Here is a 16,144-nt window from a genome sequence, read left to right as displayed (position 1 = left end):
TGGGAAGGATGTCCACGCACTACTGAAAATGCATGGGAATAATGAATTGGTTATTGAAGAGAGAATCCTTGCGGAAGCAAGATTTTGGGTGGATTCACAGGACAAAATGGAGAAAGAGAGAGAGAAACAGAGAGCGAGCGAGGAAGTTGAGGGTGCGGGTGGCATGAGATTTATAGCTTGGCGGAGATTAATGAATGAATTGTATTCTTGGTAATGAATGATATGAAGTCAATGCGGGAAGCCCGGCTGTGACACTACCACATCTCCAATTGTTGGAAATGGAAGCTTCTAATGCGGATATAATTACTTGCTACCAACGGAGTATTTGACATTATTACGGCTTTATGCATGCAGGATTATCTTACCATTTATAGTCCTTTAACCATAAAAGATTGGGAAAGAGATTGGATGATAATTACTACTCAATGCAAATCTAGCTTCGTGTCTCTTCCTTTCTTTCTTTTTTTCTTTCCTATTATTTTTCCTTCTTTTTCCCCCTTGGTTGGCTCGCGGGGGTTCGTTGAACTTTGTTTAAATTTTTTTTTCCGAATTTTTATCAGATATTCTTGTACATATTTTCTCCTTGCAATGTTTTGCTTCTCTCTGTTATCCTTTATTGTTCAATTTTATTGGTGAGATACTCAATCGAAAGTATCTCTTTATTTGTATATCGCTTTGCCAAATTTACCTGTTTAAGAAAAAATGAAAGAAAGAATTCAATTATCAATGTTCTAAAAGGTTGAGAGGGAGCATTTATTTAAGAAGATTCTAAAGAATTTTCCCCTTGTGAGAGAACATTTATTGGTTTCCTTTTAGAAGTATTCTAACAAGGCACTCATTGACACCTATATTATGTATTGCATGTTATATGAATGAAAACACCCACATTTATTAGATTACTTTTATCAAGACACTTGTCTAAATTTACTAGTATATTTTTACAGCAAGACTAATATTTGAAACCTCTCTCTTGTAACAAAATTAACCATACCCTTCATTTTATGGGTTTGGTTGATGAGTTCCTGTTAAAAGGGTGTAAGGGTGTAATTAATTTAAGAAACGTCTAAATGTAAAGGGTGTAATAAATATGAATCTGTACAACTACACACCATATGATATGATTGGTATTAATTTTTTAGTAAGAGCATTATTAATTTAGTAAACGTATAAATATAAAGGGTGTAATAAATGTAAAAGTGTGCAGCTATATGATTAGCTTGGTGTAAACTAGTTTTACTAACAAACTCGATATCTGTCCCAAAAAAGGTTAGGATATACTTCAAATGCTAGATTTTTTTATAAGGTAAAATCTATTTGGGAAATATACAAATACAAGGACATGTATTAATTGTTAGTGTGTATGTATACACATGACAAGTTGTGTAGAATTTTAGGTGCGCTACATACTAATATGTAGATGGTACCACTACAAAAAAAACGTAAGTAAGATGGGCTTCACCGACTTAAAAGAATAGGTTATATTCTAGATTTTCAATCCATACATGTAAATCTATACCGTCATATGGTATACTTGATAGCGCATTTTCAACATGTAAATTAGTAATACTGGTTCAAGAATCCCCTTCCTTTTCAAGAGTCTACTCCAGCAAAGGAAAAGAACAGCTACATCAGTTGCTTTGGTTAGGACAAGCGTATAAGAAATAAGATTTAGGATATCAATTGTCAAAGTGACTATAAAACATACTGAGTTAAAGGCTGGCCAAATTCAGTGGAATGGAATGAATGATCTAGGACAAAAAAATTCTGATTTTGGCGGGATGAGCCATGGGGGTGTAAAAAAAATCCCAAAAATCTATTTTTTCTTCCACCTTCTATCACTCATCTTTTTTCCTTCCTTCAATAACTAGAGCCTTTCTTTGATTACCGCTCTAGTAAGTTTCTTGCTATCCCAGACCAGTAATAATGTTTCTTTATGTACAGGTGTCTTATGAATATCCAACTTGTGGAGGTCTAAACTGCACCTTTGAAGTTTACACCTTGCTATCTTCACATAGCTCAAGAAGCACCTGTCAGAAAACTGAAGCAGACACTTGAAGATTAGACGAAATGTGCACGCTGGAAGTAAAAGAGCGAAGAAGTCTCGTGCCAAAAGAGCTGCCTTAGTGCAATGCATGATATTGTCTATGAATGTTACCACAAAACAGCCTAGACAGCTAAAACTTCCACTGATAGACAACTACTTCAACACAAACTATGCACACTAGCAGCTGTGTCGGGCTATCTGCATTTTACTGAAACATTTTCTTGTCCCCTTAAATCATCATTGAATTGGGAATTTCAAAGAAAAAGAATCTATGCTTAAAGCACTAGTATTTTCCATGTGCAGCATTATTATTATTATTGCAGAAAAAAAATATGGTGAGAACCTTCAAAACCTGTAAAAAGAATGCCTCAACTTACATCTGGAATGTCAAAGTCACCGTACCTCGCATCACAAATATCAAGTGACATTTTCCGAAGCATTGGCATCTGCAGCCAACAACCAGAAGCAGATCAAATATGCAAGTTCATAAATTCAGTTTCACTACGAAATGGAACTTAAAAAGGATTTAAAGAACATGGAACCAGTAAGCTCACCTCTGAAGCCATAAGAACAATAAAGTTTTTGGGAATTCCAGTGCCCTACATCTTGAAATTTAAAGTTCAGATCAGGCCCACTGAATTGTTACAAAAAGAGGTAAGAGATAAATTATCTCACACTACAGGTGATCTAGAGAATTCTGAAGCTTTTGAAAAATTTTATTAACTTCAAAATTGTCCCGAAACTGTTCCATATATGCCAAATATCGCAGGGACAAAGGGAACCAGGGATATTTACCCAATTATTACATTCCTCGTCGAATATTTAAAACATAATTTTGTTTGTATTAGGTTCCCAAACACATTTAAGTTGAATTCTATGAAGCCAACTTCAGTTATTTGAGAGCCAAAGCATATTATTATTTCTTCTCCCTCTCTGTTCCATTATCCTGCTCTTGCTTCTTTCCTCGTCAGGTTTTAGTTCACATATTTGCCCTTTCTCAATCAAACTGTGGCAACACCATAAGAACAAATAGCACCTATTCAAGTAGAGATCAACTTAAATAAATATATATATATATATATATATATATTCTGACCACCAGGATTCTCTTCTGAATCGACCTCTCTCTCTCTCTCTTCTTTTTTCTAATATCAATTGCATCCATGTTATTGTTTTCCTAGATCATACAGTCTTTTTGATCAACTTTATGTCTTGGTGAGAAAATTTTGGTTGTTTATAGTGCCTCTTCAACCTTTTATGTCTGTGGTTTCTCCTCAAATTGAAAATGCACCCGCTTAAGTTTGAGGCTTAATTCCCCTGGTGTAATTAAACTTGGTGAGTCCATTTTCATTTTGACAAATAATTATCCTACAATATCTTGAAGAAAACTTGCAAGACAAGACCCCAGTCATAATTTTGGGACTTCTGATAATCTCCAGCATAGTTGATGTCCTGATAGCTGTCTCAGTCTTAGCCTTGACGACCTTGTTCCAATCCTTGATCATGGTCTTGCGGCATCTGATTCTTAGCTGCCTGCTCCAACTGAATTGGATAGGCATAACTAGATTGGCACCCATACTGCCTTCTCTGTAGTTTCCACAAATTTTGAAGATTTTGGAGATGGGCATATGTAGTAACTTTGGCAGCTCTGCAAGCTTCCAAGGCAGTGACCACTTCACCACAGTGTGAGTTTTGCCTCACATTTTTAAACCAGTTTGTGGTTGTGGAAGGAGAATTACTCTTTGTAGATAAACCCAGCGATGAAGTATATTTAGTTTTTTGTAAAGTCAAGAGACGAGGTCAACTAAGGTCAACTTTAAAGCCAATCTCCAAGAAGTCAACTTAAAAGTCGATTTCCAAGAAGTTGACTGTAGTCTCAAGAGCTCAACTTCCACATTTTTGGAAGTCCATTAAACATTAACAAAATTTTTAAATTTTAAAAAAAGCAATATTTGCTTACACGACCTGAGGTACAAAGGGGAGTCTGGCAATATTTCACCTTATTTTCATTTGTTAGCTTTAGAGGTCCAAAGGGGAATCAGGCTACAAACTTTCTAGAACCCTGAAAGCAATAAAGGGTTCAATAGTCTTTCGAGCTCGAATTTCTTAAAAAGATGCGCAACAAACTCAAGCATTTTGTGCTGAATCAAAAGTAATTGTTCAACAGCAATAAAGTATTCTTCCTGACTATGAACCTTTATTTTATAAACAGATAAGCAAGGAAAGAGGCAATTGACAACTCACAGTATGACGTAGCAAGAGATCTTCAAGGGCTCGACAGTTCATAAGAGATGAAACACCATGGGCTGTTACTTCCCCACAGTCCTAATAAAAATTAAGAATTGCTGAACATGAGAGGCAGTAGGGGCAGTTACTGAGAGCCAGATAAGTTTAGAAATTGATGAATAGTTTATTTATTATGACAGAACCAGTAAAAAAATTCCTGTCACCATAGAAAAAGCAAAAAGAGGAGAGAACACCTTGAGAGGTCAATAATGAATTTTGGAAAACTCTGCAGACTTTTGAATGATATTTGAGCATTAAAGGACCCCAGGTCATCAAAAATAGGTAACCTAATGTCTCTTCTTGCTATTGATTCTTCTGTAAAATGCTTTGGGTGGAAAATTTTTTGACCAGAAATATAGCTGCTATAGAAAGATCACATCCCCCAAAATGTTCCACTACTAGTAATGTGCAATTTGTGCTCAAGAATTGCAGTCACAGAGGCTGTAACAAGTGCATGATCTGAATGACTGAACTAAATAAAACCTAAAGCCGGCAAAGGAAAAAGCTTAACAAGTGATTGCTTAGATCTCGTTTCCCTCTTGTACCAACATATTCCCAAGTCGACAGTCATTCTAAAAGGCTTGTAGCCCATCTATGATAAGGATAATGGAGCCTTGGGACATAAAACCCTTTCTTTCTTTCTTTTTGTTTGGGCTGGGGGAAGGGGGTGCGGGGAGAGGTGAGAGGAATCATTTCCAGAAGGGACTAAATCGTTACAGAGCTATGGCAACATATATTTTAGAAAGGTGAATGTGGGCACTCACTTTTGAAGCTACAAGAACCTTGAAACTTTCACAACCACTTAACAAGGCAGTCAGGAGAAAATTTACGAAATACGGATCTACAAACCACCAAAACTGTAAATATGGAATTTAACAATAATGCCAATGTCCAAGGCACATCCAATAATGAAAAAGAAAAACGAGGCAAGACCTGATTCTGTTAGCAAGCACTGTTTTTGCAACACGAGGGAGTGTTCCTCCTCCGTAGTAATACTGCTAACAGTTTAAGGAGAAATACATGTGCAATGATTTATGTATTAGCAATACGCTCATTGCTGAAGGACAAAATAAGGATGATATAAGTTTTAGAGCAATGTGACAAAGTGGAATTTGAAATGTACAACCCCTAAGAAAATGCACACAGGACACAACTCCCAAAGTAAATGGAAGTGCATACCAGCTACTATCCTACAAATACTCTTTGAGTTTTGAGAACAGTCTTCCTATACAAATCTCAAGAACTAGACAAAAGATGACTAACCTCAAGATGCAGAGAGATCAAACCTGGCCAGCCACATGAAATGATATCTTGGGATTCTACAAACAACAGCAATCAAAAATTAAATTTGAGTCATTTATTGCCTCACAATTCAAAAGTTCTACTTGAATTAACAATAGGGTGCAAAATCAAATAGAACACAATGAATAGAATCTGCCACCTGCAGCAGCTTCAAGAACATGAGAGAGGATGCAGGTTCTAAGAAAATGCATTTCAATCATTATTACAAACCTGGATTAAGAAGTCTGCATCCAAGCAATGAAAGATCAACCAAATTTGGACAATTTTGAGTCAGAATAATTAAGTCAGTATTCGTCATCCAAGCTGCAACCCTTTCAAGTTTCAAATTCCTCAAATTTGGCATGCTGATCTGAAAGCTTAGTGAGGAAATCTGACCAAAGCAATAGCAGAGAGCCAGTACTTGCAGTTTTCTAAGGGTTTTCATAATGTTGATGACAAGAGAGTCAGATATCACCTGTTATAAGCAGAACATATTACCCACAAATTTCACATAGTTCTTCACATATAAAAAGGACAAGAGATCAAACTACTCTAACCAAATGGTTTCAAAGCAAGCAAATAAAATCACTTCTTATTATGTTACTAGTCAAGGTAAATCAAAAAGGAAAAATTTGTACATATAAAGTCTGCAGATATTGAAAAAGATGGTGAACTAGATGCGTATGCTGCAGATAAATGAAAGATTGCAGCAGAAAATGCAAATTATTTCAATGTCCTGAGCAAGAATATAAATCGGTTGTGTTTGTTTTCTTCTTTTGGGCTGTGAGTGGGGGGAGAGTGGGGCAGGGTTTGTGCAAAATTAATATCTGCTTCAGTTGGCTTAGACATTTCTCTATCATTGTCAAGGCACAAGATGAGTAAACAAATTTCTCAATCATCATTAATATCTGTTTGGACATTTGTCTGAATAGAAATTATACGCAAATGAAGGAGAAAAGAACCAAGAGTAACAGATATAGAACAAACAATTAAAAAAGAAATTGATCTACAATCTCTCACAATCTGTTTGTAGTTTATGTACTAGCTAATGCCACAGAAGATTCAGCACCTGATGACAGATATGATTTGGTTTGAACACATATAAGAAAGGGCCACAGTTACCTGGAAATAAATCATCAGCGTTTCTAACAAAGGAGAGAAAGCAGGTAAGAGTCTGAGCCCATCATGCCCCAAGGACCCACCTAAACCAACTACCAATGTCCGTAGTGATCTAATTGCAGGTTTCAAGCTCTCCAAAGAAAAGAATGAAAATCCCCATCCAACTGCAATTTCCTCCAACTGGCACGACTTGCCAAGTTCAGAATGCAACTCTGTCGAACTATATGCCAAGTTAGAAGGCTCTCTGCCTTCAGCATCCATAAAATTCAGTGACAAATGCTTACAGCCTCTTGCTTTCAGGCATTTCAGACCAGGATTTCGATGGATTAAGTGAGCCAGAGCAAGGCTAGAAACCTAAGTGAAAAATTTTCTCATCAAACAAAGACATTGCCATGAAAAGCTTTGGAAACCAAGTGTTGAAAACCACATACATGAAACAGCAAAGAGAATCCTATATGGTTTATCAGTTATCACACCTTGGTTTCAGAAATATCTAGCATCTCCAAGGAACATCCTGGAAAGCGATTGAGAGCATCATCCACAAGGTGGGTTTCCCTTAAAGATACACTCTTTATCATAAGAGTTTGAGATAGAAGTTCTGAAAGAGATGCTTCACTGACCCCTGCAATTAATAACAATGTCAACATAATATTCTTGAGAGCAACATGTCTACATTCTTAAATGGGAAGGAATAAAACTTCAGCCAACAGAAGAGGAAAAAAATTATATCACTTACCCATGCAGCCACCTATATGTAGAGTATGGAACTTAGAAGCAAACGAGTGCAAGGGTTTTTTAGCTTGTGGCTCTACATGGTCCTCAAGGTTGTGAACACCAGAACAAAGCGCCGAGATTGATTCTTGCCCAAAATAAGTATCACAAGCCAAGATTGAGCGAAGCAAAATGCAGTTTAGTATTACAAAAGATATGCCAGAATCTGTTACTGACATACAACCATTAAGGTTAAGGTAACAGAGGGATGCACATGATTTGGTGATCTTACGCAGGTCAGAATCTGGGGAAAACATAAAAAATGACAGTTATGTAGCACAGTTCAATAATTATCGAAGCATAGCACTGTTTCAAACACAATCAGAAAAAGAGTCACAGCCAAAACTCAGACAGCACAGTACCAACAAACCCCCCCCAAAAAAAAAAAAAGTGAATGAAACACACTCTGGAACTCAACAATCTAGAACTGGCAAACAAACAAATTGTACAAAGGCTTAATAAAACAGCACATTCTAACTGTATGCAACAGGTGCATGACAGAGGAGATCAATTTCCAAAGTTGTTTTCAACTGAGCTCGACAGCTCCAATTCCAGATAATAAACAAGCACGTGAGGAATAGGTGAGTTTGATTATCTCACCAGCAATATCACTTCTGCCCTGCAATGTGAGCCTTGTGATATTTGAAAGTTGTCGTCTGGACATGTTACTCAACGAGGCATCCCAAGGGCAGTGATCATCATTTGGGAACTCTCTTGATCCTAGGGGAGATAGAGCAGGTTGTGAAGATACAACGGATACTTTTGCAGGTATAAGAGGGCTAACATCCACTGTTAGGTCAATGTTGCACAGAAGGGGAAATCTTGCCAACAAGCGAATCAACTTCTCAGTTCCAAAGTCTACATAATTTACCGCCCTTAGCTTCCTCAAGGATGGAAAGGACTTGGAGAAGCACTTGAGAGCATCCTCAAGATCCAGCATTGGACAATTTGAAATATCCACCTCTTCTACAGCTTCAAAAGTCAAAGTTGGCAAGTGATCCACATTGAGATATTGAAGGTTGAGCAAAGGTCGCTTAAATTTTTTTCTTTCCATTATATCCCTGCTGTATAGAGGAGGAAGTAATGACAAGAGCAGAATAGGCCTAATTTGCGGGCAACCTGAAAGATCCACCTTCTGCATGGTGAACTAGGGATCAGTAAGTTACCAATTACTATGAGAAACCACCAGATGTACAAAAGCATTACAGACATAAAAGAGAATATCAAGGCAAGCCTCAAACAATTCACCCATTTTAAAGATCAGGATATCTGTGTGTCTGCATACTGTAATATGTTTTATTCACACATATAAGCATGCTCATATCTGTATGTGTGTTTCGGCCCACATAATTTACAAGGGGTAAAAAATGCAGATGAGTAAAACCTTAGTAAATTCTGTTAATCGAATTTGCATACAACTCAAATCACAATCTGCACATATGTTTCCCACATCGATAGAAGGATGTCCAGCTAGCTGAAGGATAGCATCAATGTTTTCATCAGCAAACTCTGCAAAGAAGCAGCATCTTCTTTTACCTAAGAAAAAAGCAACTTAGATAAAGTTAGTTTTTAAGATTAAAAAAATGAATTAAGATAGTTATATTTAAAAGAAATCCTCGCTAGAGACAGTTACCAGCAAGAAACCACAGAGGCAAACAATTACACCGTATCTGCAAAAACAATAGTGAGAGAGAAAGTTAACATATTGATGAAACATATTAATAGCCATTATCAGCAATTTCCATGTAGAACATGACACTAGTTTCAGATACTCAATCCAAACAGTAGAAACTTAAGAGCAGTATAGGGAGAGATCTATGTTGAAATGCTACATTGTCTACAAGCCTAAACTGGTTTGTTTGGATAGAGGTTATTTGAAATATTGTTTGGAATAATTACTATAGCACTTTTTGTAATGTGATGTATGTGAGATAAAAAGATGATTGGGAATATAAAAAGGTGGGTTGAAAAATGTGTTTATGATGCAAGCAAAATATTATTTGAAAAAATGGGGTATCCAAACGAACCCAGGAAAATACCATGCGTGCTCCCATGAATATTATCAATGTTATGATTATCAATTAACATATATCAAAGAATACAACACCACAATTTTAAAAACTGGTTTGTTTGGATAGAGGTTATTTGAAATATTATTTGGAATAATTACTGTAGCACTTTTTGTGATGTGATGTATGTGAGATAAGAAGATGATTGGGAATATAAAAGGTGGGTTGAAAAATGTATTCACGATGCAAGCAAAATATTATTTGAAAAAATGCGGTATCCAAACAAACCCACTATCCTAGGAAAATATCATGGGTGCTCCCATGAATATTATCAGTTAACATATATCAAGGAATACGACACCACAATTTTGCCAATGCAGCACTAGAAGAAAAATTTGAGGAGAAATTGATATGCTTAATTAGTCCTGGTAATTTCAAGAATACGACTTTGCTAGGTCAAGAAACAGCAACTCAGAAAGACAATTCAACTCGTTCATTCTTGAGGTAGATGAATTAGATGCAAAGTTTATTCCCTCCTGTACCTGCAAGGTAAATTGTTCCAGCACCATTTTCCTTTAATAATACTTTCCAGGAGAATAAATTTAAATTCTAAGGTCAAATTGCAATTTGCCGGTAACATTTTAGCGGACATGAACTCACTATTTATACATTTCAATTGGTAAACTACAGATGCGCATATAGCTTGTGGTTCACTACATGACTCATAACAAGAACAATATCTTGGAGCAGTTACCCAACCTAGCAATTTGAAAGAGCACGTTACTGTCACTAACTTCCAGTAACCAAGCTTTGCATGAGCCACACTCTTTCTCCATTTTGAAATTAATAGGATAGATAATCAAACTAATATGCTTGCTTGACCATTCATTTGATAGGATGCTTTCACAAAGTGGAATAGTTTCTTTATGTAAAACAAGGAAAATTGGGTATCAAAAGACATCTTATGGCTAAAAAACTTGTTTACTCTTCTTATTCTGCCAATATCACAATGACATCCAAAGCCTACTATTATATTCTCTTTGCAGTCTTCAGTCATTCAAACCAAGCAGCAATGCACAACTTAAATGCGAGAAAATACAATTCAGTGAATAAGTGATACATTTCTTAGAAGTTTGTAAGATTGTATAGATAGATTTTGCATGGTTAACATCACCAGCAAACCCAATTCCCAAAAACAACCTTTAGAAAGACAATCAATCTATTTACAGACCATGATTTGCCATAGGAGATTTTGCATTCAAACTTTGGCAGAAGAACAACACTGCACCAAATTTAAATAATAATGATAACAAAAGAATATGAGCATGTTGAAACTTCATCTTATTTCGAAGATCTATAAATCAGAATATCTATTATTCCAATCAGTAAAAAATGGCCTCACAATGCATTTTGGTTACAGTCCTTGGAAGATCTAAGAGCGAATTGCGCGAAATGTCACTAAACTATTTCAAAGTGCCGGTTCTGGTCACTAAACTTTTTTATTAGCGCGAAATGTCACTGAACTAGTAAATATGTACCGTTTTGGTCACTCCGTGTATTTGTGTGGTTAGAAGAGACGGAAAATCACTTTTTAAGGGGTAATTTTGTCTACACAACTGTTAAAAAATTTATGCCCTCATTTTTCTTCACCCACAACCACCCATCACCTACATTGCCACCCACCGCCATCACCTCCACCTCAACTCTCCTTCCACTCCCTTTTTCTTTCTTCTTCCTCCTCCTCCCTCTTCCACCATTTGTAACAAAGAACACCCTTTATCATTACTTACCTTTCCCAACCGTAAATAAAGCATGAGATGGAAAGCCAGTCTTCATGGTGGGGACCTTGGCATAATCTGGAAAATGACTGCCTGGGCATTTCCATACGAGTAAACTGTGCTTCCACTAACAAAGGTCTCCTTCTCGTCTTTCCCGTGTTGACCAATGCAATAAATAAGTCCAGTTAGCATTTCACCTAACAGATTCAGGCTTGACACAACTGCTGTAGAAGGTACTCAATATTCTAACAGATGCATATTTCATGTTCAAAGTTGAACTTTCCATCAGACTCTTGTGATTTTGTGCCCAAATCTGAGATGGGTTTACCAACTATTTTGGAATCTCTGATTTGTTGGATAGGTTGAAACTTCTCTGAGATGGGAGATTTTCTCATTGCCTAATCTTTGAAATCTTGAGGTAAAAAACCAACTCCTGAACCCTCATTCTTCAAAATCAGTAAGAGGTTTGCACCAGCTTCCTTGAAGAGAGACCTTGCACCCTCATTCTTCAAGATCTGAGCAAATGCATCTAGGGAGCTTTTGTACTTCCGCATAGAAGCAGATTCCGAAGTTAAACTTCAAACCCACCATGTTAAACCCTTAAATAAGAAAAAGGGTTTTCTTCTTTTCTGCATAATGGGATAAAAATTATTTCCCAAGAAGTAATTAGGTTGAATAAGTTCTGATGTATGACAAAAGGGAAAATAAAGACACGAGGAAGGCAATCCCCTTCCCAAACGTTAAAAAGGGGAAAAAAAAAGGAAAAGGAATCAAGAGTATCTAAAATCTAAAAGAAGCCAGTCCCCACATCCCAGATCCCAATTTCCAATTTTTACCGTTTGGAGCTGGTGCTCTGTGGTTTTGTTACAAATGGTGAAAGAATACAGAAATCAAAACTGGGCAGTGGGTAACTGAAAGAGGCAGAGAGTCAGAGACCAATTTCCAATTGAAAAATAGTGCCTGCATTTTTTGGTTGAAGTTTGACGGTGCCGCCATTCAGATCGGCCATCTCCTTTATGTCTTTGCCGGATACGGAACCATTGATTATGTAAAAGCTTCAAGGAAAAGGCTGTGCAGACGAATTTGCCCCTCAAAAAGTTGATTTCCGTCTCTCCTAACGGCACAAATACACGGAGTGACCAAAACGGTACAGATTTACTAGTTCAGTGACATTTCGCGCTAATAAAAAAGTTTAGTGACCAGAACCGGCACTTTGAAATAGTTTAGTGACATTTCGCGCAATTCGCTCAAGATCTAATAACCACTAAAAAAAGAAACTCTTAACTGATTCTTATGATAGTGAACAAGCATCTACCTACCGATCCAAGACATAAACAGAATGGCTCTAAAGGATACCTGTCGCAACATGCCAGTGCAACCATCTTCAATAGCGTTTTTTCGGATGTTAGCAGCAAGCCAGAGAAGAATGGCATCACACAGAAATTTCTCGCTGTTAGGGATAGGTTAACTAATATCAGCATTATAATTGACACTATTAATCTACTACAATGGGAAGTTAAAAAAGCAAAAAATCCAACCTATCTATGGTCAATTCGGGATGTTGAATGCATGTATTCAGTAACTGGTAAGGAACATCCAAAAAAGAGTCACACAACATTGCCCACTTCTGGAGAAGTATAATATACCCAGTTAGATTGAAGAAAAGAAGGGACCAGCACAATTGGTAATGGAAGTAGATGATTTGGCAGGGATAACAAATCCACAATCCTAAGCACTTACGAGGTTCCTTGCTAGATAACTCGTGCAAAGATGTAGAATCAAATCATTTGCTGCAACATATTCCATTTTCATCTATAAGATGGAATGATATAACATACATGTCAAAACACAACCTAACAAACAAGATCTTATAAATGCCATTTTCATAGTTTCCAAGCAGTAAAAATCTTCCTTACCATGCTCTACACCATACTTCCAAACACGGATCAAAGCATCTACTTGTAGTTTTGGAGTCAATGGGTCCTTGGAAGATGTTACTTCCCTCAACCAAAGCTGACATTGCAAGAGCAGCGATTCCACTCCAAAAAATAGAGCAGCCTGATATATAAATAGCAAGTTTGAAGAATCAAATGAATCATCTCAGAAACAAGTCATATTTCTTGTCCATCTAGACTTTAAAATATAAAACATATTAGAGTAGTACAGTGGCAGCAGAAAAAACTACATAATACATGAAGGTTTTGTCATCCCAAAATTACACCAAGTCATTATCATCCAAAATATAACTCTTCCATTCAAAATGACTTTATACAGAGCTCTTAAAGATGTCAAATAAAGAAAGAACAAGTTATTTCCAGGAGAAACTGCATTACACAATGGGTTTGACATGTTTCAGCAACAAACTTGAAACCATTCTTTCATTGGTGTAAATATGAATATGGATGAATTTCCAAAAACAACATGCTTTCATGAAGCAGAATAATGAAAAAAAACATGCACAATGATTACTGAAAAAATTCTGTTGTAAAATCCTTCAACTTAATGCCACACTGTCTTCAATTTAACCGAAAATATTATCTATGGACACACTAACTTTATGAAGTTTGATGTTCTTTCGAACTGTTGAAGGCCAATATGATGAATGTTTGGCTCCCACAGTTATCATGCATTACTAGATGAGATTAGGTCTAGATGAATATAAATGCAGGTGCTGAATCTGCTTAAGTTCTATACCAATTACGTTCAGTTCGAGTATCATGATGACAACCTCAAGGGAATTAAAAATTGTCCAAAGAAATAAAATGAGAGTTTGGTTGAACAAATAAGATTCATGAGGAGCCAAATTGCCAAGGGGCCACGAACGGAAACATAAATACTTTAGTTAGATCAAATCTACAACTTCAAGAAGAAACATGTTGGTGTTCGTGATATTCTTATGTACTTCTGCACTTGTGGGAACCGTTGTTTCTGTTATTGTCCACCTAAGCATCAATTTTAGTGTATGTCTTCCAGTTATTATCAAGTTAAACCCTTCATCCATCTTGAACAAAGAAGTTAGGAGCATTCTTTCCACTTTGTACCATCAACTCTCCATTCAAACAGAAGGAATATATACATATATATATATATATGTATAAGCTTTCGTGATGTTTGCGGCGTATGACAGCTTGAAGCACATAAATTTTTGACAAAAAGCAGGATTCCAAGTTCAAATGAAGCTTCTAAGCCAAACTGTCAAATGTTGTCAAAATCAATAACATGTTATAACCTCTTATGGTCTTACCTCATAGAGAAGAATAAAATTATCAGAGGTGATCTCCACATAATATCCAAACATGAACCTCAAAACACTCAAAAATGATTGTGCGTTCCAATGAATTGATACCAAATCCAGGCAAGATTCACTGCAGAAATCAACAAAAAAAAATGTTTTAATAGCTACCAAATAGGTACCAAAGAGCTAAAATATCACAATACTTTATATCCGGTAAAAAAAAAAAAATTCTGATCAATCTACTGATAAAGTGATGAACAGTAATACCTAAAGCTTCCAGATAAGAGACCGCTAAAATAGGAAGACATTTGAATGATCCTGTAGAAAAGTTGTCAAGAAATACTCATTCCAAAAGAAGAGTCTAGTGGAACTGCAATTGAACTGGATGAGAATAGCAGTACAGAATTATAAGCATGTTAAGGAAGGAAGATGAGGCAGTCAGTATTAGTTTGCCTGTTTCGATTGGCTTTGATTTGGACGATTCTGTGAGTGAGAATGGAAGTCAAGTCCCATTTGTAAATCTCAGCGGTTGAAATGGAAATCACATCTTCCGCGTCATCTTCAACGTCGTCTTCCATACACCTTAGAGTTACGAATTCCTCGTCTTCGTCCATGCCGGTGTTCGTCGCCATGAATACACTGCTACCAAATTTCTCTCCACTCTCGTGAAAAAGAAAGAACCGGGATCGGGAAGGACCCGAGTCACTGGCTTAAGAGCTATATAAACCCTAGACTAGACGCCGGTCCAAGAGTTTGTTTGGATGGGAAGACTTGCATAAAAAAGTTTCAAAATTTTTTTATTTATATCATAAATATAATTTTTAATTATTTTTTATTTTACATACATCACATCATAAAAAATATAATAATAATTAATTCAAATAAATATTTAAATAACATCCTGTCCAAACAAAATTAACTTGTGAGGCTTTTATTCACTTTCCCCACCCCCATTCTTTGGTAAATATCTCTTTTAGACTCGGATCCATTGAAATTTTTTCAGACCAACAGTTCACTTGCTTCAACAGTTAAAGAGACCATTCCTGTTTCCTTCATAGCTGTCCAATTTCCCTTCCTTTTGCAGTTTGCTGTACCGCGAAAAAGAATAAACCCAGAAAGACGTAGTGGACCTTGCTTTCACCTCTTGGGTTGTCATAAAAAATCGGACCCATCTCACAAATCCATGGGCACATCATTGATTCGAGATGCAAAACGAAACTGCACAATGGGTCACCATCAAAATTATGAGAAGGGCTGGGCTTGCCATCCTCATTTTCTTTCTCTAAAGCCCAAAAGTGAGTTCCTCAATGCGATGGTGACTTTTCCTCGGTGAAGGTTCAGTAAAATTCGGCAAATTTTAAACATGAGCGCAAACTACAACTTTTATATTAGAAATCGCTTTTTTCTGGAGGTTTCATAGGAAATTTACTGTAGACATTTTATGTATGTAAGATAAAAAATGTGGTTAAAAAATCTAGATCTAGAAGGAACAAGCTTAGCTTAGCAACGTAGCAGCAGAAGGATGGGCTGTGCATGGGTTGACGTCAGTTTGGGAAATCCGATTCAGAAAAGTGGTCGGTAGAATCTGTTTCGAAGATGGCTATTTCACTTGTTGAAGATG

At 36.5% G+C, this 16,144-nt stretch overlaps 1 protein-coding gene across 1 annotated transcript; it reads right to left on the bottom strand.

Annotated features, from left to right (window-relative positions):
* Window positions 1-1,655: 1,655 nt before the first annotated feature.
* On the bottom strand, window positions 1,656-15,195 carry LOC113776228 (BTB/POZ domain-containing protein FBL11). Its single transcript, XM_027321342.1, has 19 exons — window positions 14,977-15,195; window positions 14,791-14,841; window positions 14,533-14,653; window positions 13,205-13,346; window positions 13,029-13,078; window positions 12,827-12,915; window positions 12,645-12,738; window positions 9,135-9,171; window positions 8,886-9,037; window positions 8,102-8,636; window positions 7,467-7,745; window positions 7,207-7,352; window positions 6,734-7,084; window positions 5,843-6,086; window positions 5,594-5,649; window positions 4,289-4,369; window positions 2,599-2,643; window positions 2,422-2,490; window positions 1,656-2,038 (listed from the first exon to the last, which is right to left on the bottom strand). The coding sequence occupies exons 1-19, from the start codon at window positions 15,153-15,155 to the stop codon at window positions 1,865-1,867; spliced, it is 2,895 nt and encodes a 964-aa protein (XP_027177143.1). The 5' UTR covers window positions 15,156-15,195; the 3' UTR covers window positions 1,656-1,864.
* Window positions 15,196-16,144: the final 949 nt, after the last annotated feature.

The sequence above is a fragment of the Coffea eugenioides genome, chromosome 6 (genome assembly GCF_003713205.1).
Source record: "Coffea eugenioides isolate CCC68of chromosome 6, Ceug_1.0, whole genome shotgun sequence".
Lineage (NCBI taxonomy): Eukaryota > Viridiplantae > Streptophyta > Magnoliopsida > Gentianales > Rubiaceae > Coffea > Coffea eugenioides.
The sequence above is the reverse complement of the archived record's forward strand: the minus strand, read 5'-3'. Positions and strand labels throughout refer to the sequence as shown.